The following is a 25,644-nucleotide window of genomic DNA, read 5'->3' on the forward strand; positions in this document are numbered from 1 at the left end:
ACCATCTTCCCTGGGTTGCTCCAGTTTTCTGTCCGGTATTATTGGAAGACAAATCAACTTTAGACATTGATCTTTAAATATTTTGCCCAGGGCCCGGTGCGATAGCTCATGCCTGTAATCCCAGCACTTTGGGAGGCTGAGGCAGGTGAATCACCTGAGGTCAGGAGTTTGAGACAGCCTCACCGACATGATGAAACCCTGTCTCCACTAAAAGTACAAAAAATTAACCGGGCGTGGTGGCACATGCCTGTAGTCCCAGCTACTCAGGAGGCTGAGGCAGGAGAATCACTTGAACCTGGGCGGTAGAGGTTGCAGTGAGCTGAGATTGTGCCACTGCACTTCAGCCTGGGTGACAGAGAGAGACTCCATCTTCAAAAATAAAAATTAAAAAATTAAAAACTAAAAATAAAAAATACATATTTTACCCAGAGTTTTTTTTTGTTTTTTTTTTTTTTTTTTTTTTTTTTTTTTTTTGAGACGGGCCTCCCTCTGTTGCCCAGGCTGGAGTATAGTGGTTCAATCACAGCTCACTGCAGCCTCAACCTCCCCTGGCTCAGGTGATCCTCGCATCTTCGTCTCCCTAGTAGCTGGGACTACAAGTATGCAACACCATGCCTGGCTAATTTTTTTTGAGACAAGGTCTTGCTCTGTTGCCCAGGCTGGAGTGCAGTGGTGCAATCTAGGCTCACTGGAGTTCAAGCGATTCTCCTGCCTCAGCCTCCCAAGTAACTGGGCCTACAAGCATACGCCACCACGCCTGGTTAATTTTTGTGTTTTTAGTAGAGACGAGGTTTCACCATGTTGACCAGGTTCTTGAACTCCTGACCTCAGGTGATCCACCTGCCTGAAGTACTGGGATTACAGGCGTGAGCCACTGCACCCGGCCCACCTGGCTGATTTTTGTATTTTTTGTAGAGACAGAGTTTCACCATGTTACCCAGGCTGGTATCAAACTCAGGGGCTCAAGCAATCCGCAGATCTTGGCCTCCCAAAGTGATAGGATTACAGGTGTGAGCCACCTGCCTGGCCTGACCAGAGTTTATAATTGTCATCAACAGAAGGATTAGTCTGTTACAAGCCACTTTATCACTACCAGAACCAAACTACCTGTGTTTTCAACGTAAATAAATCTTACCTAATCCATTAATGAACATATCTATAATTCTATCACGTAAGTTGTGCTCAAATATTTTAATAACTAATTTCAGTATAATTGGTCTCCCTTGTATTCCCTTTATATTTTAAAGTGATTTAGAAAACATTATTCTGAAAAGGGTTCAAAGGCTTCACCAGACTCCCAAAATAATCGTTGGTACAAAAACATTAATTTAAAGTGGACGCGGTGGTATGTGCCTGTAGTCAGCTACTGGGGAGGCTAAAGTGGGATCACTTGAGCCCAGGAGTTTGAGGCTGTAGTGTGCTATCATAACACCTTTATATTCTAGCCTGGGCAACAAAGTGAGACCTCATCTCATTTTAAAAAATCATAAAATAAAGTAAAAATAACCTTAAAAATACGTTGGCCAGGTGCAGTGGCTCACACCTGTAATCCTAACACTTGGGGAGGCCAAGATGGGAGGACTGCTTGGGCCCAGGAGTTTGAGACCAGCCTAGGCAATGCAGTTAGGCAGTGCAGTGAGGCACTGTCTTTATAAAACCTTTTTTTTTTTTTTTAATTAGACAGGCATGGTGGTGCACACATGTAATCCCCACCACTAAGCTACTCAAGAGACTGAGGTAGGAGGATTGCTTGAGCTCGGGAGGTCAAGGCTGCAGTGAGCCATGACTGCCACTGCACTCCAGCCTGGGCCAGAGTGAGACCTTATATGTAAAAAAAAAAAAAAAATTTTTAAATAACAAAAATATGTTCAGAACTCCTGGCCTAATGATCCTTTCCTGTTGCTACCTGACCTTACGTTAAGTTGGGGGGAAGGTGTTTCCCCTGGGAAACTTGCGGAGCACCTACTGTGTTAGCCTCTCTTCTAGGCTCGGAACAGCACAGTGAACAAAACCAAGTCCCCCCTGTCAGAGGGAGCATGCATTTCTTTTCATGTTTCCACGTACAGGGATCAGAAATAGGGTAACCCTCTTGGCCTCTTACTCCCCCCATTACTGGGTTGGTGACCTGATCAGTGGAGACAGCCATTGGCTCCCATCTGTGAATTGGATGAACCTGGGCTTTTGAATGGCTGCAGTCCTTGAGGATTTGTTCTTTTCCTTCCTAACCACTTCCACCCTTAGTGTGCCTAATTCTTTTTTTTTTTTTTTTTTTTTTTTTTGAGACAGAGTCTCGCTCTGTCACCCAGGCTGGAGTGCAGTGGCCGGATCTCAGCTCACTGCAAGCTCTCCCTCCCGAGTTTACGCCATTCTCCTGCCTCAGCCTCCTGAGTAGCTGGGACTACAGGCGCCCGCCACCTCGCCCGGCTAGTTTTTTGTATTTTTTAGTAGAGACGGGGTTTCACCGTGTTAGCCAGGATGGTCTCGATCTCCTGACCTCGTGATCTGCCCGTCTCAGCCTCCCAAAGTGCTGGGATTACAGGCTTGAGCCACCGCACCTGGCCGGCCTAAGTTCTTTTTTACTTTTTTTTTTTTTGGTAGAGATATGTGTCCCACTATGTTGCTCAGACTGGTCTCTAACTCCTGAGCTCATGCTGTCTTCCCACCTCTGCCTCCCACAGTGCTAGGCCACGACCTACATTCCTTCTTTTTTTTTTTTTTTTGAGACGGAGTTTCACTCTTGTTGCCCAGGCTGGAGTGCAATGGCGCGATCTCTGCTCACTGCAACCTCCACCTCCCAAGTTCAAGTGATTCTCCTGCCTCAGCCTCCTGAGTAGTTGGAATTATAGGCGCCTGCCACCACACCCAGCTAATTTTTGTATTTTTAGTAGAGACGGGGTTTTGCCATGTTGGTCAGGCTCGTCTCGAACTCCTGACTTCAGGTCATCCACCCGCCTTGGCCTCCCAAAGTGCTGGGATTATAGGCGTGAGCCACCGTGCCTGGCCCTACTGCCTAAATTCTTAATGGTGGAGGAGGAGTTTCGGCAGGAAGGAGGGAGAGTCTGTCAGATGCCGCAGGGAAGAAGGTGAACTGAGGGAAGACTGACCCCTGGCTTTGGCACCTTAATGATCACGATGGAGGAAGGGGGACAGAAGCCACACTTCGAGGAGGCTAGAGTATGCTCATCCTGAAAGTTTGGCAATGAAGAGAAGAGGAGACAACTGTGTGAGGTGGCAGGGTCGGGGGACAGTCTTTTGGAGTGAGAAAAGCTTTAGTTTTTTTTTTTAGGCTGAGGGGAGACAGTGAGACACAAAGATAACAGGGTAACTCTCAGAGAAAGGGCACAGGACATGCCTCCAAAAAATCTTAGCTGTAGGATCCAATTGGCAACTCCTTTTGCAGGGGTTGTGCAGCATCACTCGAGGTGGGGGACTCTCTGGGCCTGTCCACTGGTCCGAAATCTGACGGTGAGTTTGGAGTTAGAGATGCACAGGCCTGCAGCCAGGTCATCACCAGGCCTCCCTCCGGCAGGAGTTTCCAGATCCTTGTGGACTTATGCTGCCACCTGCTGGAAGCATGACAAATGTGGTGACAACCATTTGCAGAAGAAAACTATCACTTTTCTAAAATGGCTCCAAACACCACCGAATCAGAAACTAGGGACAGGCCGGGCGCGGTGGCTCAAGCCTGTAATCCCAGCACTTTGGGAGGCCGAGACGGGCGGATCACGAGGTCAGGAGACCATCCTGGCTAACACGGTGAAACCCCGTCTCTATTAAAAAAAATACAAAAAACTAGCCGGGCGAGGTGGCGGGCGCCTGTAGTCCCAGCTACTCGGGAGGCTGAGGCAGGAGAATGGCGCAAACCCAGGAGGCGGAGCTTGCAGTGAGCTGAGATCCGGCCACTGCACTCCAGCCTGGGCGACAGAGCGAGACTCCATCTCAAAAAAAAAAAAAACAAAAAAAAAACTAGAGACAGGCACCAGGGAAGACTGTGAATTTGACTTCAGTCCCTAATCACAAGCCCCAGTGTCTCTTTCTGGCCCTGCAGGGTAATCTACCTTCCATCCTCTTTTTTTTTTTTTTTTTTTTTTTGAGATAGTGTTTCGCTTTTGTCGAGGGCGGAGGCTCACTGCAGCCTCCGCTCTCCGGGTTCAAGCAATTCTCCTGCCTCAGCCTCTCAAGTAGCTGGAATTACAGGTGCCCCCCTTGCCACGCCCAGCTAATTTTTGTATTTTTAGTAGAGACGGGGTTTCATCATGTTGGCCCAGCTGGTCTCAAACTCCTGACCTCAGCTGATCCACCCACCTCAGTCTCCCAAAGTGCTGGGATTACAGGCCTGAGCCACCGCACCCGGCCCTCATCTTCATTCTTATAGGAAATCAGCACATATGATTAGAACAAGCACTGACAAATCACAGGACTGGACCATCTCTACTTGCCTTAAGGAATAGGAAAGAAAAAGAATCAGGAGATAGGAACCTTAGTGTCCTGCCCTTGTCTTGCCTCACAGCAAGTTAGTAGAGGGGCTGAGGAAAACGCCTAGCTGCTGAGTACACAAACAGCAACTTGATAGCAATGCAAGCCCCACCTTGGGAGCCATGAGCTCTTCCTGCAATTCAAGCCCTCCCTTGCACACAGCAAGGGAACCTACCAAAATCCCACTCCCATAGGCTCTCCAAGTGTTGAAAAAGCAGTGGCTGTGCTGCACCAGAGCCACCAGCAATCCCAACAGATGGCCACACAGCATATAGACTATCACTTACTTTAACCCATGAGCCTCCCAAAGATTGCACAAAGAAACCAGCTGCAGCACATTCTCAACTGGGTGAAGGCTGCAGGGAACCAAGGAGAACCCTGGAGGCATTTCATAGATTCCAGAAGACCTAGACACCAACTTCACAAGGTTTTTCAAACTGTTTCTGTCACCCAGACTGGAGGAATGCAGTGTCGGGATCAAGCAATCCTCCCACCTCAGCTTCCCGAGAACTGCAGGCTTATGCCATCATGACCATCTCTTGTAGAGATGGGAGTCTCACTGTTGTCTAGGCTGGTCTGAAACTTCTGGGCTCAAGCCACCTCCACACCCAAGGTTCCCAAGGTGTTGGGGTTACAGGTATGACCCACGGTGTGGTGCCCGGCCTCACAGGATCTTTCTTGAAAACCACTGTAGATTCTTATGTTCATACTATTTCCCTTGCTGCAATTTGAGACTTAATCCACAACACTCCTGATGGGCTTGTTATCTAAAAGCCTTCAATTCCTTATCTAGAATACAGACTGCAAGGCCTTCCTTTTTTTGTCCTTAGGCTTGCCTCATGGGAGACCCTCCCACTGCTTTTTATCATAGCTACAACCCTCACTGGCCGCCTTCCTCTCTAGAGCGTGAGTCTTGTAACTGGATTGTCACCACCCCTGTCCCCTGGACATGGAACAGGGCTGACAAGCAGTAGGTGATAAGCACAAGGATGTTAAGATTTCAGCAGCCCAACTCAACCAGGGTAAACTTAAACCAGCTAAGGTTCTGCATGTTGCCTTCTAAGCTTATCCAAGTATCATAGTTTGATTTCGCTAGTCTGACTAAAACAAGGTTTTGCACTTGGCTACCTATGTTGATTTTGGGCACTGGGTTTCATCTAAATTCATCACGTTGTTGATAGTCCCACCTCTCATGTGGCCTTCGTCTTTTACTAAAAGTGGAGGTTGAGGTAAGTACTTAAGACCAGAAAGAATAAAGAATATACATAGTACAGAACAAATGGCTTTTTAGGGGTTTACTTGATGTGGTTTCCTCCCCAGCTGCATGGTCCCTGAGTGTCCACTGGTCTATCCACCTAGCATGAGTTCTATTCCAGAACTGTTTTGGAGACTCGCTGTTACCCAGCCTGGAGTATAGTGGTGCCTGCTTAGCTCACTGCAACCTCTGCTTCCCGGGTTCACGTGACTTTCCTGCTTCAGCTTCCTGAGTAGCTGGGACTACAGCAGTACATCACCACGCCCCGTTAATTTTTTTTTTTTAGTAGAGATGCGGTTTTACCACATTGGCAACGCTGGTCTTCAACTCCTGACCTCAGGTGATCTGCCCACCTCGGCCTCCCCAAGTGTTGGGATTACAGGTGTGAGCCACTGCTCTTCCCAGATGCCCTTCCTTGTCCTAGGAGACCTAATGTGTTCCTGCGCCTCTTTCCAGAGTCTTCTACAGGACATAATCCTCAGACCTGCTAAAACTGGGAGAAGCTGCAGCAGCCTTCATCAGCATCAGGGCTGCAGGAGCAGGTCCCCTCACCAGCATTTCAACCAAGTTGGGGGCTGGGATACTGGAAACGCACGCACTACGCCATTTCCATTGGGATGGGTGAAGTGAGTGGCAGAGCTGGCTTTGCCATGCTCTCCAGTGACATTCCAGTGGAAACACTCTTTAGGAAGTAACACGTCTGGCACCAGAGTTGACTTTTAATTTGTCCTAAAGCCGCTGAAGCAAAAACCATAAAACATTCTGCTTTCTTTTCTTTTACAACCCCACGAACGCAAAAAAAAAAAAATAATAACAACAAAAGAAACAACAACAAAACCCAAACTATTTGTAGGAAAAAATGGTTTTGTACATGGGATGAAACAATATAAATTCAAAACTTACAGATAAGGGTTAGCTCTATCACTCAACTCTTTAAAAAGTTTATATGAATATCCAGTCAAAACCAACACGGTATTGCCCTTGAAATGTTAACTAGACGGATTTCCAAGGAGACCACAGGACTGTATACTGTCTTGGAATGTCCTCAGAAGGCTCTGTCATTGATCAGGTAACAGTAAAAACCCCAGAGTCCTTTCTTTCAAATGGAAAAGGGAAAGCCGAGGGACAGAAGCTATTCAAACTTCGTCTTCTTTCCTTGTGGCTTGTGGTCACCTCCTCCTCCTCTGCCTCCTCGGAAACCGCCTCGCCCTACAGGGGGAAGGCAAGACACTGTTAAAAGAATACGTACAAAGTTCCTCCTCCCAGTGATTAGGAACCGTGACAAGGCACGGTCTAAAGAGCATATGCTACATGGTGTCCAGTAGACATTGAAGTCATTATCCCTGTGTGCCTTACCTCCAAAGCCTCCCCGGCCTCTGCCACCAAATCCTCCTCGGCCTCCTCTGCCACCACCTCGTCCTCCAAAGCCGCCTCTGCCTCCACCACGACCCCCAAAGCCACCTTCACCCTTAGGTTTGGCCCAGTCCAAGGTAACTTTATTTCCATCAATTTCACCATCTTCCATGGCCTCCTTGGCAGCTTTGGCATCCTCCTCACTGTTGAAGTCTACAAAACCAAACCTAGAACACCAAATGAAATTGCCCATTATAAAAAGCACCTACTGCACATGTCCCAAGTTAACGGCACACGCTGGGGAGCCATCCCACAGAAAGTAGCCTTGTTTAGTTGGGAGAAGATACCAGTGACAGAGTAGCTCTCTATGGAAAACTAACTGGTGTGACAGCTTGAACCCCAGAATGTCTCACAAAACAGCTAAATATACCTCTGTAAAGACAGAAGGTAAAATAATGCTAGTGCTGTGAATTCTCTCTTCTTCTCGTGCGAATCCATAAACTGCCACTGATAGACAGAAAGGAGCTCAATGAGAAGACACCTTAGACTCAAGGTCTCCACCGAACAAAAACCCCTTCAAGTGAAAGCTGCACTCATGCTTTCTTCCCTTACCCTTTGGAGGACCCAGTTTCCCGGTCAGTGACTATCCTTGCCCGAACAGAGCCGTCAAATGACTCCTTTAATGTCTCTTCAGTGGTATCCTCAGACAGGCCTTTGACAAACAGAGTTTTGGATGGCTCTGGGGAAGAAAAAAAATTGTGACTTTATGTGAAGTCACAGTTCGTAGTAACACTGAATTTGCACAATGCCTGGTATGACTACTGGCCAAGAATGCTTGTCTTAGTGGAAAAGCAGTGAAAAGCAACTAAGCCAACTAGTCCTTAATTAAAGTAAGGCTATTCTGAGTTTACATTTTTTAAATTGCCACTGCATAGTTGATATTCTGCCCCACATCTTCTATGGAAAGTGGGAGAAGAACCCAAGCAGGTACTGCCCACTGGATGGGGCAGGAAATCATGGGCAAACTTGCTGCTCTGAGTTGACACAGCTGGATCAGAACTTGACTATCTAGAGGAATCTTCTTGAGATTTCATCAATTATTTCTCAGGTAATCAGTCATCATATCCAGTTATTGTTCACTCAGTAGCAACAGGAAACACAGAATTTGTGCAAAAAATAAACACCAAAAGCACTGAGAGTGCTACCCCCAACCACAGCATCCAATCCAGGTGAACTTACGGCTTCTGGCATTAGGTGATCCCCTGGGTCCTTGCAACTCCAGCCTGATTGCTCTGCCCTCAATTTCCCTTTTATTACAGGAATTTAAAGCTTCTTTAGCATCTTCGAATGAAGCAAACTCTATAAATGCATACCTGAGGATGAACAGTTAATGCTTAGAGTAAGTTACCAAGCACGTGCTCCTTCACTGTCACAAGATGCTGCCAAGCCTTCTCTCAAGTTGGTACCTAAATGACGCTCTTTTACACTCATTTACGTAGCTAAAATTATTTGGCTTTTCTGACAGGATCACATGACCTTACGTTCCTTTAGACCTGTAAGACATATATAGCCTGTAACTGATATAAAGGTATTAATTATCTTACCCTTTAGATTTGCCATTTTGGTTCTGGGGTACTTTGATAAAAGTTGCTTTCTCAAATACTTCCTGAAGAGTTTCTTCTGTTGCACTGTAGGAGAGGTTGCTTAAAACCAGAGTTTTTGATTCACCTGCAAATAGAGATGCCACATTCCTAAGACTCTGAAACAGTGGTTCCCAGCTTCGGTCAGAGCAGTAATATTTTATTCCTAAGCATTTCAGTGCTTGAAAAAGTTAACACACAAATACTGATGATGTAAGTGAAATCCACTTTTGTTACTCAACATATTAAGTACTTACTACTTAGTACATGTTGCAATGTTCTGGTGGTGGTTCTTTTTTTTTTTTTTTGAGACGGAGTCTCGCTCTGTCACCCAGACTGGAGTGCAGTGGCCGGATCTCAGCTCACTTCAAGCTCCGCCTCCCGGGTTTACGCTATTCTCCTGCCTCAGCCTCCCGAGTAGCTGGGACTACAGGCGCCAGCCACCTCGCCCGGCTAGTTTTTTGTATTTTTTAGTAGAGACGGGGTTTCACAGTGTTAGCCAGGATGGTCTCGATCTCCTGACCTCGTGATCCGCCGTCTCGGCCTCCCAAAGTGCTGGGATTACAGGCTTGAGCCACCGCGCCCGGCCGGTGGTTCTTTATGTATAGGCTGACTACTGGCCTGTTTTCCTAGAACAATAATCTGAGTTCAAAACACACATAGTCGGCCGGGCGCGGTGGCTCAAGCCTGTAATCCCAGCACTTTGGGAGGCCGAGATGGGCGGATCATGAGGTCAGGAGATCGAGACCATCCTGGCTAACACGGTGAAACCCCGTCTCTACTAAAAAATACAAAAAACTAGCCGGGTGAGGTGGCGGGCGCCTGTAGTCCCAGCTACTCGGGAGGCTGAGGCAGGAGAATGGCGTAAGCCCAGGAGGCAGAGCTTGCAGTAAGCTAAGATCCGGCCACTGCACTCCAGCCCCGGCCACAGAGCGAGACTGTTTCAAAAAAAAAAAACAACACACACACACAGTCGAAGTCATTTAAAGTATAAAACATACCTACAAAAAGGAAGCTTGATTTGCCTACTGTATTCCAATGCAAAATGATTTTACAGCTCTCATTCAAGATCGGAAATTACTATTCCAAATAAGAGTATAACTTGGGGTATAATGTCCTTGATCTTCACCTACATTTAAGTAACTTTGATTAAAAAGTATAAACTTATGAAGTACAAAGACACAAAGGAGTTCCCTCCATCAATTCTGGAACCCAGTAACAAGCCTAATTTCTTACCACTCCAAGTGCTATTCTTTCCACCTCTATAGTCTTGATTTTGACCTTTCTCTCCGGTATAGTACAGGGAAATAGATCGCCCATCAATCTCTGTTCCCTGCTTTTCCTCAAAGGTTTTCTCTGCATCAGCTTCTGTCTTAAATTCAATATAAGCAATCCTGCAATGGAGGGAGAAGAACTCATGGTTTTTAAAACCACATTAACACAAATGCTTTTATACCTCAGCAACACAGAACTTGCTTCAGATCTGAATACAATAAATGCCCTTAGTTTTATGCTACTTTTCAATCAAACTTGAGCTTCCCTCTTACTTCCCACTACAGTTTTACAAATACTCAAAATTTTTTCACAGTAACCTCACCTCACTGAACTACTACTCACAAAATATTTGTTGTAAGCTAGGCACATTTCTTGCTCCTTTATATGTATTACCTTGTCTTTTAAAATCACCCTATGAGTACGTTATCCCCATGGTACAGATGGGTAATTGAGGCACAAATTTACAGGTTAAACTGCCCAAAATTACACACCTAAGAAAATCAAACCAACATTTCTTTTATAAAGCAGGAATGTGTATTCATGTTAAGAAAACCCTTACATTTCAATAGACAGAACATACCCTTTACTTTTCCCATCCTTGCTGACTAATCTGATCTCCGCAGCATCTTCAAACACTTCTTTCAATTCATCCTGAGTAACTTTGTAAGGGAGATTTTTAGCCAAAAGCGTTCTCGCATCTCGCTCTAGATTAAAAAAACAAAAATGAGCTCCATGGCCTGAAAAACCAAAGGTGGGGGGCAACAACAAAGAGGGGAAAAAAAAAGACATAGCTCTATTCAACAAATAATTTGAGATCCTATAATGTACAAGGCTCTGTGCCTTGGAGATATAGCAGTGTCAACACACAAGTGGTCCCTCCATGTTGTCACAGCTGATGTCAAACTATCCGCTGGGTACACTAGAGTTCAACCTGGAGTAGATGCCTATTATTTTTAGAAACAAAAAAGGTGAACGTACCAATTTAAAACATTACAACATTACAACTGTATATAGAGAAATAAAGTAAAGGATGCAAACAGTAATTAGGGACCTAATCTAGTTTCAGTGAAGACCCCTTTACATTAATTTAGGTGCATCTAATAATTCGTGTTCTGTATAAAAGTGCTCTTGCTTGCCTAACTCAAGAATTTACACTGTAACACTAGCAAGCAGTGCCAAGTACTCTTGTAAACACCAGCTCATTTAATTCCCACATTAAGAGGAAACCAAGGGGAAAAAAAAATTTAAAGAGAGGAAACCAAGGGAAATGGGTTACAAAGCATTTTCCCTAGCAGTCTAGCTCCTGAATTTATTGCATAATCTCCTAAAGCCTTACATACCCTTCTTACTGTCTTTTCCTTTTGGTTTCTCTAGTTTAATTTCATTGCCAAAGACTTTCAAACCAGTGAGTTCCAAGGCTTTCTCCAGGTCTTCAGCAGATTCAAAATCCACATAACCAAATTTCCTTCAAGGTGGAGAGAAGGGCAAAATTACAACAGATGAAAACACAAAATTGAAATCCACAATACGTATTCTAGACAAATGTGATGATGCAAACAAAGATCACATTTTAAAAAGCACCCCTAATATTAGCAAAACAAAGTCAAGGCTCTGCAAATTGTAGCTACAGAATAAGGTCTCAGTACGGAGACATGACGTGCACATTCACGTTTGAGGTCATCATCATTAGCTAAATTGCTTATAACAATTCACAGTAGCAGCTGACAAAAGAACACCTGTAAGCACTAATACAGGAGAATCCTGCCTGGATAAAAGCATTCACTATGATGACTAGTCAGGTCTAATAGTTTCAGGTACTTCCAAGAAAATAAACATCAAATTATTATTATTTTAAACTGAGACAGAGTCTCGATCTGTTGCCCAGGCGGAGTACAGTGGTGCGAACTTGGCTCACTGCAACCTCCGTCACCCAGGTTCAAGCGATTCTCCTGCCTAACACCAACACTGGTGCCTCAAGACCCCAATTTAGGCTGGGCACAGTGGCTCACGCCTGTAATCCCAGCACTTCGAGAGGCCGAGCTGGGTGGATCACTTGAGGTCAGGAGTTCGAAACCAGCCTGGCCAACATGGTGAAACCCTGTCTCAACTAAAAATACAAAGATTCGCCAGGCGTGGTGACGTGCACCTGTAATCCCAGCTACTCAGGGGGCTTAGGAAGGAGAATCACTTGAACCCGGGAGGCAGAGGTTGCAGTGAGCCAAGACTGCGCCACTGTACTGCAGCCTGAGCGAAAGCCAGAGTCCGTCTCAATAAAAAACAAAACAAAACAAAAAAGACAAAAAAACTTACTAAGATTATTCTGTGCTATACCAAGTTACGACTGACTGGAAATTGCAATCCAGGGACTCTATAGTTTAATTCTAACTTAGTTCACTAATGCTAATCCTTGAAAATGTTTACACTATTCATGTTTAGGAGTGGCAGGCTAAAGTAACTGTGCTAATAAGGGAAGGAAAAGTATTAACAGACCCATGTGTATGTAATGTGCATGAAGCACTTACCTAGTCATACCAATTCTGACATCCACAACAGCAAGATCATTTTTAGCAAAAACATCGCTGATACCAGTTTTTAACTCAGGAGCAGATTTGTTAAAGTTTAGGTTTCCAACAAAGAGATTGAAAGCCGTAGTCGGTTCTGTGCCTATACAAAAAAAGCTGAACTCAGTCTACTTGTGAAGTGTGGTAAAAAGTTAGTTTCCAAAGCAAAATTTCTATACACAGCACATCAGCACACTGCAATGTAACATCATGTTTCAGTATTAAGTCCCTTTGTCATTCATCATTTGTGCTGTTTATCTCCCCCACATCCCCTAATTCTGCAAGTTACCTTCCACTTTCTGTTTCTTGGCTTCAGGAGCTGCTTTCTGTTTGGCCATTTCCTTCTTTCGTTTTCCAGGTGCTTCTTTGACAGGCTCTGGACAAGATGTCAATGTATTACCCATCAATAGCCACAAACACTTAAGTGCCTCCTTTAAACAACTCATGTCAATGTATGTCAGAATCTAATTACCTTCCTCCTCCTCTTCTTCCTCCTCATCTTCATCATCATCATCTTCATCCTCATCATCTTCATCGTCGTCATCATCCTCGTCCTCATCATCCTCTTCTTCATCTTCATCCTCAGCCACGTTCTTGGCTTTCACAGGAACAACTTTTGCAGCTTTCTTTCCTTTGGCTGGTGTAGTCTCCATAGCTTCTTCTTCAGAGTCTGAAAGATAAGCCACCTAAAAATTGCAGCAATCTCCCAAAACCAACATCGGTTTTAAAATCTAATGCAATCCTGTCACCATGTTTAGTTAATAGTCATGGCAAGAAGAGATTACTTGGGGCCAGGAACAGTGGCTCACGCCTGTAATCCTAGCACTTTGGGAGGCCAAGGTGGGTGGATCACCTGAGGTCAAGAGTTCGAGACCAGCCTGGCCAACATGGTGAAACCTCGTTTCTACTAAAAATACAAAAATTAGTAGGGCATAGTGGTGGTCGCCGGTAATCACAGCTACTTGGGAGGCTGAGGCAGAACTGCTTGAACCCTGGAGATGGAGGTTGCAGTGAGCTGAGATAGCGCGCCACTGCACTCCAGCCTAGGAAACAGCAAAAACTCCCATGTCAAAAAAATTAAAAAACAAAAACAAAACAAAAAAGATCACTAAGAAACAAAATCCTACATTATGAAAAACACTCACAGAATGTGCTGTTGAAATTTTCTCAGGAGGGACAAAAATCATTCATGGGTAATTAAGTCTAACACACAACAGCCCAGAGAATTCCCACAAGGACTCTACTCTCATCTCCAGGTTGTTGTGGAATATGTTGATCCCAGAATCTCAAGATATCTTGCAATCAGAAGCCCAGTAACTACCAAGACAACTCCTTACCATCTTCCTCATCGTCATCATCCTCATCCTCATCATCTTCATCATCCTCATCATCCTCATCCTCTGAGGCAGGGGCAGCAGCTGCTGCTTTCATCACTGCTGGTTCAATTTCATCTTCATCCTCATCTTCGTCCTCATCATCCTCATCATCTTCCTCACTGTCATCCTCCTCCTCTTCATCACTGTCTTCCTTCTTGGCATTCTTACCATTCTTTGCCCCCTTGGCTGGGATGGCAGCACCCTTCTTACCAGGGGTTGCTACCAATGCTTTGCCTGGTGTGGCTCCCTTCTTGCCAGGTGTGGCAACTGCTTTGGCTGGTGTAACTGTCTTCTTGGCAGGTGTTGCTGCTGCCTTTTTGCCTGGAGTGACAGCTGCTTTCTTGGCTGGTGTGGCAACTGCAACCTTTTTTGTTGGGGAAACTACCACCTTCTTTGCTGAGGTTGCAGCAGCCTTCTTGCCTTTCTTCTGAGGTATGACAACCTTGAGAATAAATGAAAACCAAACCAGTAAGTCCAGCCCCACACCCAAAAAGATAACCATGGTCCCAGTGAGTGTTAGATTCTGGCAATGCTTCTGGTTCAAGACCACATGCGCTAGACACATGTTAGCATGTTAAACTCCAGGCTTCTGTTATGTTGTCTTAGGTCAGAGCCCTTATTATCAGGTGAATACCCAGCCATAAGGAACCCTTTTGAACACTTAAAATACCTCTGAACCAGACCTCTGAATTCTTGCACCTCATATTTTCCCAAACCCCAACTTTCTCATCTGAAAATGGTAATAGTATCATATTACACGTATAACAATAATGAATTGCTATGCGTAAATTATTCAGAACCTTACACCTAGGAGGCTCCAAGCATTAACGTATTAAATCATTTGGGGCTCCTACGGTGGATGGCAGTACTGAGTCCAGTGAAGCTCAATTCTTGGGACCTGAGATAAAATGAAGATCAAATAGGCTAAACATAACTATCCCTTACAAAACTATCACACATCAAAGAGTGAGCATGTTAGTTTGATAAAAGCCATCGTTTAGCTACATGAAAATCCCATAGTTTTATTAGGCAATGTGTGGAAGAATAAAACTTTTATTCAATTCTCAACGAGAAACCTGAGCACAATTCAGTGCTCAGATGTCTTTACAGTGAGCAAAAAAAGGCCAGGACTGCCAAAGAGTAAAGAGGGTCAATGTTAACACAAAGAGGTGGCAGCCCTCAGTCTACACCAAAGATAACTATAACGCAGTGAGTAGAATTACAAAGTTTATATATAATGGAATGGAGACCAATTAATCTTAATTGGAGGCTAGGAAAGGAATCTGGGAAGGTTATCCTCAGATCTGAATACAATGCCCAGCTCTACATGTCGGGGTGAGGCTAACATGTTGAAACTGGAAAAATTTAATGATTTAACACAACAAATCACACTCCTTGCCCTGCAGAGGCACATGGAAAGGAGATCCCCAGACCTCTTGTCTCAAACTCACATTCAAATACTTAGCCAAATGACACCTTGACATGTCACTGAAGAGCTTGTGAAACCACCACTACAATAGGACATACCTGGATGAATAAAATCTTATTTTAGCCACAGACATCCAATTTCATGTCTTAACTCTCCATTGTTGTAGTTTTAACACAATTCTGCATTAAGCTAGATAAAATTACCTCTTCTCCACTGCTATCATCTTCTTCATCTTCTGACATTTCTTCATCTTCACTATCTTCTTCTACCTCCTTTGGAGGAGGAGCCATTTTCTTGGGGTCACCTTGATTTTTACCTGCCTAAAATGGACACGAGTAGGTCATTACACCTCCACCTCAACATTTCAGGCCATTCCTATTTTGCCATTACTGTTCATAGTAAAACGCCATCATCTCTCCTTTCTCAGATCCATTTCTCATAGTGCCAAACAGCACAACATCAAAACGAGTCCTGATGGCAATGCAAGATGGACTACTCTCAACCGCCCACAATTTTCCTCCCGGGCTTCACAAACAGAAAACCCGCCCGAAGGTAAGAAGTAACTACCTTGGTTTTCTCATGAACATTATGCTTTTCCCAGCCAAGACAACCCCGCCCCTTAAAGAGGCGGCGCGGCCACGTGGGGGTACCTGGTAGGCCACCACGTGCCCGAAACACGGCGCAAAAGGCACGCGGCAGAGCCACCTTCCGGGGCCCACCACGTGTCGGCTTGCCAGGCCAGGACTCCGACTAGGGCCGATACCGCCATTTCCTGGCACAAGGCACCGGTGCCTCTGGAGATTCCAGGACCCACGCGGCGCGGCCCACGTGGCAGGCCGCGCTCCCGGGCACGTGCGTCAGGAGTCGGGTCCCGACTCGTATGCGTCGCAGGAGTTTGGTCTCATCTCCCCACCCCGGGGCCCAGCGCCCCCTCCCCGCGCTCAGTGACTCCGTCTTTCCCGCCGCGTTCGCCGCCCCCAGCACCTGCAGAAGCTCTTCACCTCGCCACCAACTAGCCAGAAGCCGCGAGACCTCCCCACTAATCGCGCGAGACTTCCCGCAGCATGGCGCCCTAGAACGCGCCCGGGACTGCGCGCAGGCCCTCCTCCCCGCGCCGCCGCGCTCGCCCCTCGGAGAGCAGGCCTAGACGTCTGCGCTCGCGCTCAAGGCCGTTTACCTTCGCGAGCTTCACCATGATGGCGGCTTATGGCGGCGGAGTGTGGAGCGGAGAAGTGGCGCAGATGAGTCCAGAGGAAGCCAAGCGACGGCGATGGCGGCCGCGGGTGCTGAAGATCCCGGAGCACGTACACTCGAAGGCCAGCGAGAGCTCGAGACTGAGGCGAAAGACTGAGCCTGCCCAGTAATCGCCTGTGGAAAGGCGACGACGGCGCCCTCGTGACTCCGTGCCGACCAACCAGAGCTCGCGGCAGTCCCCCTGAGCCAATCGCGAGCCTCTAACCGAGAACGGCGCGGGGCGGGGAGTGGGCGGGCCGAGGCGACCACGGGAGGGGGAGGGGCTGGCAGCCGTGCCGTGGGGGCGGGGCTCGCTTTGTGCAAGGCCGGCGCTGATTGGGCCGTGGGCGCGCGGGTCCCGGCCTGCGCCGTGGGACTGGCGTTTTTGGCGCCGGCTGTGAGGGGACCTCGGGGGTGGTGGAATCGGGCGGTCTAGGGATCTCCAATGTGGCTGGCTCCCTAGGCTCGGGCAGCCTTGGAGTTCCTCAAAGACCCCGCGCGCGGCCCCGGCACGCACTCACGCCGGGGCTCCCGGTGGCCCTGGAGAAAGAAGCCCGCCAGCCCCGGAAGTTCAGGGACCGCGGAGTTCCCGTTGGCCCTTTCGGAGGCACAGCTCAGCCCTGCTTGCCCGCGAGCATGGGACTGGAGACACCCCCGGCTGCAGGCAGCCTCCTGAGAGCCGTTAATAAAGGCAGTCGCGGGTCTGTGCGAGGTTTTTCTGTGAGAAATGCACGAACCTCCCCTACCCCACAGAACCTCAGGCGGGAGATATTTCTCGTCATGGGGAACGGCCTCGGAGAAGTAACTTTCTGGCCTCACAGGGCAAGGAGAGGGGCCTGGGCGGGCCGACCGCAAAGCCGGGCCTTTGACCGCCCACAGGTTCCCTGGTGGTTATTTGCGTCGAATGCGCCAATTAAGGTGGTGGCTGCTAAGTCAGTGTCACCAGATGGCTCGGGAGCAGGTCGAGAGCCACCGGCAGGGTTCCCCGGCGGCAGGGCGAAGGAGGCCGGAGTGACTTCCACGGTTAGCTTTGAGGGTGGGCCTCCCTCGATGCCGGGCTTAGCAAACCAGAGCATTTCCCTCCGTCCAGGGCCTGCCTGGGATCCATCCAATCCATGGGTCCAGGTATGGATCCATCCATACCTCATTGTTCCTACAGAACCAGGATACCTGCAGCTACGGCTGTACTTGTTAAAAATCACCTCAGGCGGGGCGCGGTGGCTCAGGCCCGCAGTCCCAGCACTTTGGGAGACCGAGGCGCATGAACCGGGGAGTCGGAGATTGCAGTGAGCCGACATCGCGCCACTGCACTCCAGCCTGGGCGACAGAGCGAGACTCCGTCTCAGAAAGAAAGAAAGAAAAGTGTCTGTTAAGGCCAGGCGCGATGGCTCATGCCTGTAATCCCAGTACTTTGGGAGGCTGATGCAGGAGGATCGCTTGAGTCCAGGAACTTGAGACCGGCCTGGGTAATATAATGCGACCCTGTCTCTACAAAAAAATAATAATTAGCAGGTGTAGTGGCACTCGCCTGGAGCCCCCAGCTACTCGGGAGGCTGAGGTGGGAGGATCGCTTGAGCCCAGGAGGCGGAGGTTGCAGTGAACCGAGATGGCGCCATTGCACTCCAGCCTGGGCAACAAGAGCAAAACCCCATCTCAAAAAAAAAAAGAAAGAAATGAAAATTATTTGTTAAATGAGGAAGTATTTAGGTAGAAGCAGCAGCAGGGAGAGCTGGCATGGCTCAAGTGGCGTTGCTTTGGAGTTAGTCTGGGGCAGCAAAATAGCAATATCTAACACTTTATAATGCTGATTCAGTGCCAGGCGCTCTTCATATATTCATTCACTTACTCTTCAAAATAACCTTTCCAAAAAGTTATCACTGTTTTATAGAAACTGGGGCATAGAGGTAAATTAACTTGGCCAGGGTCACATAGCTAGCAGTGGAGGTGTAGGATATAAGTGAAGACACTGCTGTGTCATCCCAGTTTCTTTTTTTTTTTTTTTTTTTGAGACAGAATCTTACTCTGTCACTCAGGCTAGAGGGCAGTGGCAGGATCATGGCTCACTGCAGCCTTGACATCCCCAGTTTTATCAATCCTCCCGCCTCAGCCTCTCAAAGCACTGGGATTATAGATGTGAGCCACGTCTGGCCTGTTTGTTTGTTTGTTTGTTTGTTTTTGAGACGGAGTCTGGCTCTGTCGCCCAGGCTGGAGTGCAGTGGCTGGATCTCAGCTCACTGCAAGCTCCACCTCCCGGGTTTGCGCCATTCTCCTGCCTCAGCCTCCCGAGTAGCTGGGACTACAGGCGCCCGCCACCTCGCCTGGCTAGTTTTTTGTATTTTTTTAGTAGAGACGGGGTTTCTCCGTGTTAGCCAGGATGGTCTCGATCTCCTGACCTCGTGATCCGCCCGTCTCGGCCTCCCAAAGTGCTGGGATTACAGGCTTGAGCCACCGCGCCCGGCCTGGCCTGTTTGTTTCTAAATGCTTTTTTGTTTTGTTTTGTTTTGAAAACACGAGTTATTTATTGAATTGTAAAGTACACACATAGTGCAAAATTCAAAAGATTCAAACAGATGCACAGTAAAAAGTCTCCCTCCCCTCCCTGTCCCCTAGGCCTCCCAGTCTCAAGGCAGTGCCAGTCTCTTGTATGTCCTTCCAGATTCAGTTGTATGTGCAAATAGACAAGTCTATTTATTATATTTAATACAAACGCTATCATATACACTGTTCTGAACTCTCCTTATTTTGTGTTAACTATATGTGTCTTGTAACTCATCCTACATCAGCACATGTAGAGCTGCCTCATTCTTTTTAATAGCTACATGGCGTTCCTTGTGTGGAAGGATCACAATTTATCTAGTCACCATTGCTGGACATTTAGGGTTGTTTGCTATGTTTGGCCATTACAAACTGCTATAGCAAATATTCTCACTTGCTTTATTTTCCACAAATCATATCTGTAGAACAGCTGGGTCAAGGGTATGGTCTTTTACATTTTCATAGATGTTCTCCCAAGTGCTGTCTTTGGTTGGGGTTTTCCATGGCGGTTCCAGCCAAGAGCGATACCACCTCCTCCAGCCAGGTCAGGTTATCTGTTGCCCCTGAGCTCCAAGGCTGGGAGACAGTGCTCCACGTTTTAGCAGAGGAGGAACTAGATGGTGGGGAGAGGTTTGAGCATGGCTGTAATTCTTGTGGGGAGTGTGACTAGTCTCACATACCAACCCAGATGCTCCAGGGGTACCACTGCCTTGAGTGGCTACTGGCTGCTTCTTCAGGCCTGCATGGACCCAGCCCAACTCTGCCTGCTGCTGTGGCCTGGCTGCTCCCCACGATACCTGTGTAGTGAGGCACCCACTTGGGGCACCCATGGGCACTTCTGGCCCCTGAGACCCATTTGGCCATAGTGGGCCTCATACTTGTGCTAGAGTCTGACAGCCCACTGGAGGGGGTCTGCAGGCTTCCAAGGATTACCTCCACTTCCCAGGACTGGGCTTCTAGGAACTAAGTGTCTCGGTTAGGCTCCAGCTAGCCAAGAAGAATCACATTGGGTATTTTAAAAAGGGGGAGCTTAGCGCAGGGACGTGGTGACATGAGGGATAGAAGTGCTGAGAAGTTGAGGGGACTGAGCAAGAAGCGGCTGCCCTCTACTCCAGGCTCTTCCACTGAAGGCTATGATAAGGGCCCGGGCTGATGCCAGGGAAGCTTCAGAAGGTCAGGAGGTGGGGTCATCCTGTGTCTCCCCTGCTTCTCCCCCTGAGTTGCAGGTGAGGCTGGCCTGACCCAGCCAGCATCCAGCTCACAAAGCCTGCAGGGTGAGTCCCTGCCATGGAGGCCGAGCAGGGCAGGGCTGGACACCCCAGCTGGCCGGGAGGGAGTTCACAGCCTCAGCTTCCAGAGCTTCAGGTCTGCCTGAGTGCGGAGGCCTGGGGTGTCTGCTGTGAAGTTCCTTTTACCAGCCCAGCCTCCTTCTGTCTTTTGGGTTCGCTGAGGCCTTTGGATACTGCCCAGAACTTCCCCAGCACTTTCCCCCAGATGTCAAAGGGGGACCCTAAGTTCTTCCTCCCTTGCCAGGCCTTGCTTGGTGTGTTAGCAAGTCTTCCCCTGCAGGAGGTACCTGTGCCTTGGGGTCCCAGGGGCCAGAGCCAGAGAACCCAGTCTTGTCTTCCTGAGGCAGCCCGAGAAGCTTCACCTGTTCACCCACTGGTAGAGTCAGCCCCTCGCCAACAACCGCAGGCCCCTGAGTCCGCTGGAGGAGGCTGTTATGGGCCCCAGATCATCGCCATTCCAACTTCCCTGCTGCACCTACCAGGCCTCTCCATCCAGGAGGTTGGGCCCTGCTGGAGAGAAATCTGTGATGATGCAGATTTGGGGCCTCCAGATGCCCGGCCCTCCCAGCAGCCACCCTGGTAGCAGCCCCAGCTGCTAGCCCAGATCATCTTCCAGGAGCTCCTGACCGCTCTCATTTCCCTCTCCCCAGCCTCTATGCCAAGCCTCTTCCCTCAGGCACTTCATCTCTCCTTCTCTGCCCTCCCTGTCAACAGAGTTACCCTATCTTCTCCTTCACAGGGAAGGACAGACCTCCCAGAGGGATTCCCACCCTCTGATTTACATACATTCGCAGACAGCCTGAGCTCTCCTGGCCACCACAAGGCCCCAAGGAAACCAGAGTCTTTCTCTGTATCACCCTTTCCCATGTGCCAGCAAACCCCTCCTCACCCCCTCCTGGGGGTCCCACTGCAGTGATCTCCTCAACTGCCACCTGCCTTTTTTTTGTTGTTGTGTATTGGGGTGTGTGTGTGTGTGTGTGTGTGTGTGTATGTGTGTGTGTTTAGACTCACTCTGTTGCCCAGGCTGGAGTGCAGTGGTGTTAACACAGGCTCAAGTGATCCTCCCATCTCAGCCACCCAAGTAGCTAAGACTACAGGCATTTGCTGCCACGCCCAGCTACTTTTTGTATTTTTTGTTTATTTGTTTGTTTTTGAGACAGAGTCTCACGCTGTCGCCCAGGCTGGAGTGTAGTGGCATGATCTCGGCTCACTGCAACCTCCATCTCCTGGGTTCAAGCGATTCTCCTGCCTCAGCCTCCCGAGTAGCTGGGACTACAGGTGTGCCACCATGCCTCACTAATTTTTTTTTTTTTTTTTTTGAGACGGAGTCTTGCTCTGTTGCCCAGGCTGGAGTGCAGTGGCCGGATCTCGGCTCACTGCAAGCTCCGCCTCTCCGGTTTACGCCATTCTCCTGCCTCAGCCTCCTGAGTAGCTGGGACTACAGGCGCCCGCCACCTCGCCTGGCTAGTTTTTTGTATTTTTTAGTAGAGACGGGGTTTCACCGTGTTAGCCAGATAGTCTCAATCTCCTGACCTTGTGATCTCCTGTCTCGGCTTCCCAAAGTGCTGGGATTACAGGTGTGAGCCACCACGCCTGGCCTGCCACCTGCCATTCCAATACCTCCTTCCCTTCCATTGCCTTTTGTAGGAACAAGCTCCTGGGAACAGTTGACAACAGTTGCTCCCAGCTCCACCAGGGACCCCCAAGATCCCAGCCCCTGCAGGTGCCCTCCAACCCTGCCTCCTGCAGACACGCTGTTTGTCGCTAGCCAGAAGGATGCCTTGCAGACCTTATCTCTCATCTCTCTTGACCCTTCTGCAGCTTCTGTCTCTTGACCGCATCCTCCCTTGGAGCTTCCCCTCTGCCTCCCTGACGCTTCTCTCTCCTGGCCTCCTTCCTCTTTGCCTACCTTCTTCCTTTCTCAAAGAGTGTTTCCACCTTTCTCTTCCCTCGACATTCTCTCACTGGTAACACCCTTATCCAGTGGCCTCAGCTACCATATGTGTGTACCCCCCCCCCCACTTGGGGCTGCTCCTCCACAGCGGCTCCACCTTCCCATGGACAACGCCATCTGAAGGTGCCCAAATCAGGGTCTCTTCAGGAGCAACTTTCTTCCTCATTAACCCAGTGGCTTGGCAGACATCTCCCTTCGGTGCCCTATAAAACTTCAGACTCCAAGTAGAGTGTCCCACTCTGAATTCAGCCTCTTCCTCCACCCCTGAACTGCTGTCTTTCCTACCTCAAAAAAGGAGAGACAGCTCCCAGCTTGCCTAGCCAAAAGCCAGGACGTTGTCTTAGTCTGCTGGAACTGCTATAACTTTAGACGGGGTCCTTTATAAACAACAGAAATGTGTTACAGTTCTGGAGGCTGGATGTCCAAGATCAAAGCACTGGCAGATCTGGTGACCGTGAGGGCCTCCCTCCTAGACGGTGCCCTTTTTGCTGCTTCTTCGAAGGCAGAAGGAGCCCACAGGCTCCTGTGAGCCCTTTTTATAAGGACATTAATCCCATTCTCAAGGGCGGAGCCCTCAGGAGCTAATCACTTCCCATAGGCACCACCTCTTCATACTCTTGTCTTGGGGATTAGCTTTCAACATATGAATTTGTAGGGGACACCAGCATTCAGATCGTAGCATTGTCTAGACCCTGGCCTCTCCCTCAGCTCCCAGACACCCTGGCCTGGGCTTTGAGTGTCTTCAGAGTGGGTCCACTCTGCTTTCCACCGCCCCTCTCTTACTGCCCCTGCTCAAGTTCCCGCCTGGATTAACCCAGCCGTTCCCAGTCAGCCACCCTGACCTGTCTTGCTCCATATCTTAACCTACCACGTGGCAGTCACATCAGTTTTCCTCAGCAGCAGATACAAACACGTTCTTTTAATGAAGGGATTTCAGTGACTTCTGACAGCCAGCAGGAGAAAATCCAAGTGCCTCAACCCACACTGAAAACCCCTTCCTGAGGCCGGTGGCTCACTCCTGTAATCCCAGCACTTTGGGAGGCTGAGGCAGGTGGATCACGAGGTCAGGAGTTCAGGGTCAGCCTGGTCAACATAGTGAACCTCCGTCTGTACTAAAAATACAAAAATTAGCCAGGTCTGGTGGCGGGTGCCTATAATCCCAGCTACTCGGGAGGCCAAGGCAGGAGAATCGTTTGAACCTGGGAGGCGGAGGTTGCAGTGAGCCGAAATCGCACCACTGCACGCCAGCCCGGATGACAGAACGAGATTCTGTCTCGAAGAAAACCCTTCCTGCTGCAGAGAGGGGTCTGGGGTGAGGTAAGGCACCTGCCTCAGGCGCAACACTTAAGGGACACCACAAAAATCATCAAAAATAATATTTCAGTGCAATATTATTTAATTACTGGGGAAAATCCATGATGAACAAAAAAGTCAAATTGTATTTATTTTATTATTTTTGAGGCAGAATCTCACTGTGTGGCCCAGGCTGGAGTGCAGTGGTGCCACTGTGGCTCACTGCGATCTCTGCCTCCCGAACTCAAGGGATCCTCCAACCTCAGCCCCGCAAGTAGCTGGGACTACAGGTATGTCCCACCATGCCAGGCTAATCGTTTAATTTTTTGTAGAGATGGGGTCTTGCCATGTTGCTCAGGCTGGTTTCAAACTCCTGGGCTCAAGTCATCCTCCCTCCTCAGCCTCCCAAAGTGCTAGGATTACAGGTGTGAGCCTCCGTGCCCCGTCAAAATCGGAATTTTATTTTATATGCTTTTCCCCCCACTCCGAGACAGAGTCTCACTCTGTTGCCCAGGCTGGAGTGCAGTGGCGTGATCTCAGCTCACTGCAACCTCTGCCTTCCTGGCTCAAGCGATTACCCTGCCTCGGCTTCCCAAGTAGCTGGGACTACAGGCGCCCACCACCATGCCCGGCTAATTTTCTTTTTTTGAGACGGAATCTCACTCCGTCACCCAGGTTGGAGTGCAGTGGTGCAATCACGGCTTACTGCAACCTCCGCCTCCCAGGTTGAAGCGATTCTCCTGCCTCAGCTTCCTGAGTAACTGGGATTACAGGCACCCACCACTGCGCCCGCCACCACGCTTGGCTAATTTTTGTATTTTTAAGAGAGACAGGGTTTCACCATGTTGTCCAGGCTGGTCTTGAACTCCCGACCTCAGGTGATCCACCCACCTCGGCCTCCCAAAGTGCTGGGATTACAGGCATGAACCACCGCGCCCAGCCTAAAGTCAGATTTTTAAATGAACACAGATCACTATCACTGACATTTCTTTTGCCTCAGGCTGTGCTGTGGCTTGCACAGCACTGTCACTGATTGTGTCATTTAAAATTTGATATTTTGTTCATCATGGATTTTCTTGCATTAATTTTTATTTTTAAATATTGCACTAAATATTGATCACTGACTTTTGGGACCTTAAACTCTGTATGCAAGACAACTGCCTCACTTGTCTCACCCTAGCCCTGGTCCTGTGCCCAGACTCCAAGCCAACTGGACTATCCGTCTTCTTCCAGGGGGCCCTCTGGCCTCTGTCCCACCTCCACCTCTTCTTGTACTCCTTCCCCTGCCCGATATGACCCCCTCCATCTCTGGCCTCCTGGTTGTCCTTCAGGACTAAACTACCTTCCTGGGGTCCTCCCTGTAATCCCCAGGCTGGGTCAGGTCCTCCTCTTTGTGCTACTGCACCAGCTGCACAACACTCATGGGTAAGCATGCTCATGCGTGTCTCCCCACTCCACTGTGAGCTGCTGCTTTTTTTTTTTTTTTTTTTTCCAAGAGAGGTGGGGCCAGGTGCAGTGGCTCATGCCTGTAATCCCAGCACTTTGGGAGGCTGAGGCGGGTGTATCACCTGAGGTCAGGAGTTCGAAACCAGCCTGACCAACATGGTGAAACCCCGTCTCTACCAAAAATACAAAAATTAGGCGGGTGTTGTGGCATGCACCTGTAATCCCAGCTACTCAGGAAGCTGAGGCAGGAGAATCACTTGAACCCAGAAGGCGGAGGTTGAGGTGAGCCGAGATCGTACCATTGCACTCCAGCCTGGGCAACAAGAGCGACAGTCTGTCTCAAAAAAAAAAAAAAAAAAGAAGAAGGAGAAGGAAGAAAAGAGAAGAGGAGGAAGACGAAGAAGAGGAAGAAAAGAAGATGAAGAATAAGAAGAGGAAGAAGAGGAAGAAGAAGAAGGAGGAGGAGGAGGAGGAGGAGGAGAAGGAGGAGGAAGAGGAGGAGGAGGAGGAGAAGGAGGAGAGGAGGAGG

General features: G+C 48.6%; 2 protein-coding genes and 3 non-coding genes across 5 annotated transcripts in view; all 5 read right to left on the reverse strand.

Annotated features, from left to right (window-relative positions):
- Positions 1 to 6,430: 6,430 nt before the first annotated feature.
- Positions 6,431 to 16,701, reverse strand: LOC105473933 (nucleolin). The gene is made up of 14 exons (XM_011728143.2): positions 16,543 to 16,701; positions 15,569 to 15,685; positions 13,898 to 14,378; positions 13,033 to 13,230; positions 12,850 to 12,936; positions 12,522 to 12,663; positions 11,340 to 11,464; positions 10,580 to 10,703; positions 9,961 to 10,118; positions 8,689 to 8,812; positions 8,324 to 8,457; positions 7,697 to 7,823; positions 7,088 to 7,311; positions 6,431 to 6,940 (listed from the first exon to the last, which is right to left on the reverse strand). The coding sequence occupies exons 1-14, from the start codon at positions 16,558 to 16,560 to the stop codon at positions 6,864 to 6,866; spliced, it is 2,136 nt and encodes a 711-aa protein (XP_011726445.1). The 5' UTR covers positions 16,561 to 16,701; the 3' UTR covers positions 6,431 to 6,863.
- Positions 7,487 to 7,623, reverse strand: LOC112425247 (small nucleolar RNA SNORA75). Its single transcript, XR_003016314.1, has one exon. It is a non-coding gene; the product is annotated as a small nucleolar RNA SNORA75 (small nucleolar RNA).
- On the reverse strand, positions 8,133 to 8,212 carry LOC112425250 (small nucleolar RNA SNORD20). The gene has a single exon (XR_003016317.1). It is a non-coding gene; the product is annotated as a small nucleolar RNA SNORD20 (small nucleolar RNA).
- LOC112425249 (small nucleolar RNA SNORD82) lies at positions 12,743 to 12,812 on the reverse strand. Its single transcript, XR_003016316.1, has one exon. It is a non-coding gene; the product is annotated as a small nucleolar RNA SNORD82 (small nucleolar RNA).
- Positions 16,702 to 18,866: 2,165 nt separating the features above from the next.
- Positions 18,867 to 25,644, reverse strand: part of LOC139357236 (uncharacterized) — a 43,546-nt gene continuing 36,768 nt past the window's right edge. The window contains exon 8 of the transcript XR_011610123.1: positions 18,867 to 20,929. The gene's annotated coding sequence lies outside the window, so the exon portion shown is untranslated. The remainder of the gene's footprint in view (positions 20,930 to 25,644) is intronic.

The sequence above is a fragment of the Macaca nemestrina genome, chromosome 11 (assembly GCF_043159975.1).
Source record: "Macaca nemestrina isolate mMacNem1 chromosome 11, mMacNem.hap1, whole genome shotgun sequence".
Lineage (NCBI taxonomy): Eukaryota > Metazoa > Chordata > Mammalia > Primates > Cercopithecidae > Macaca > Macaca nemestrina.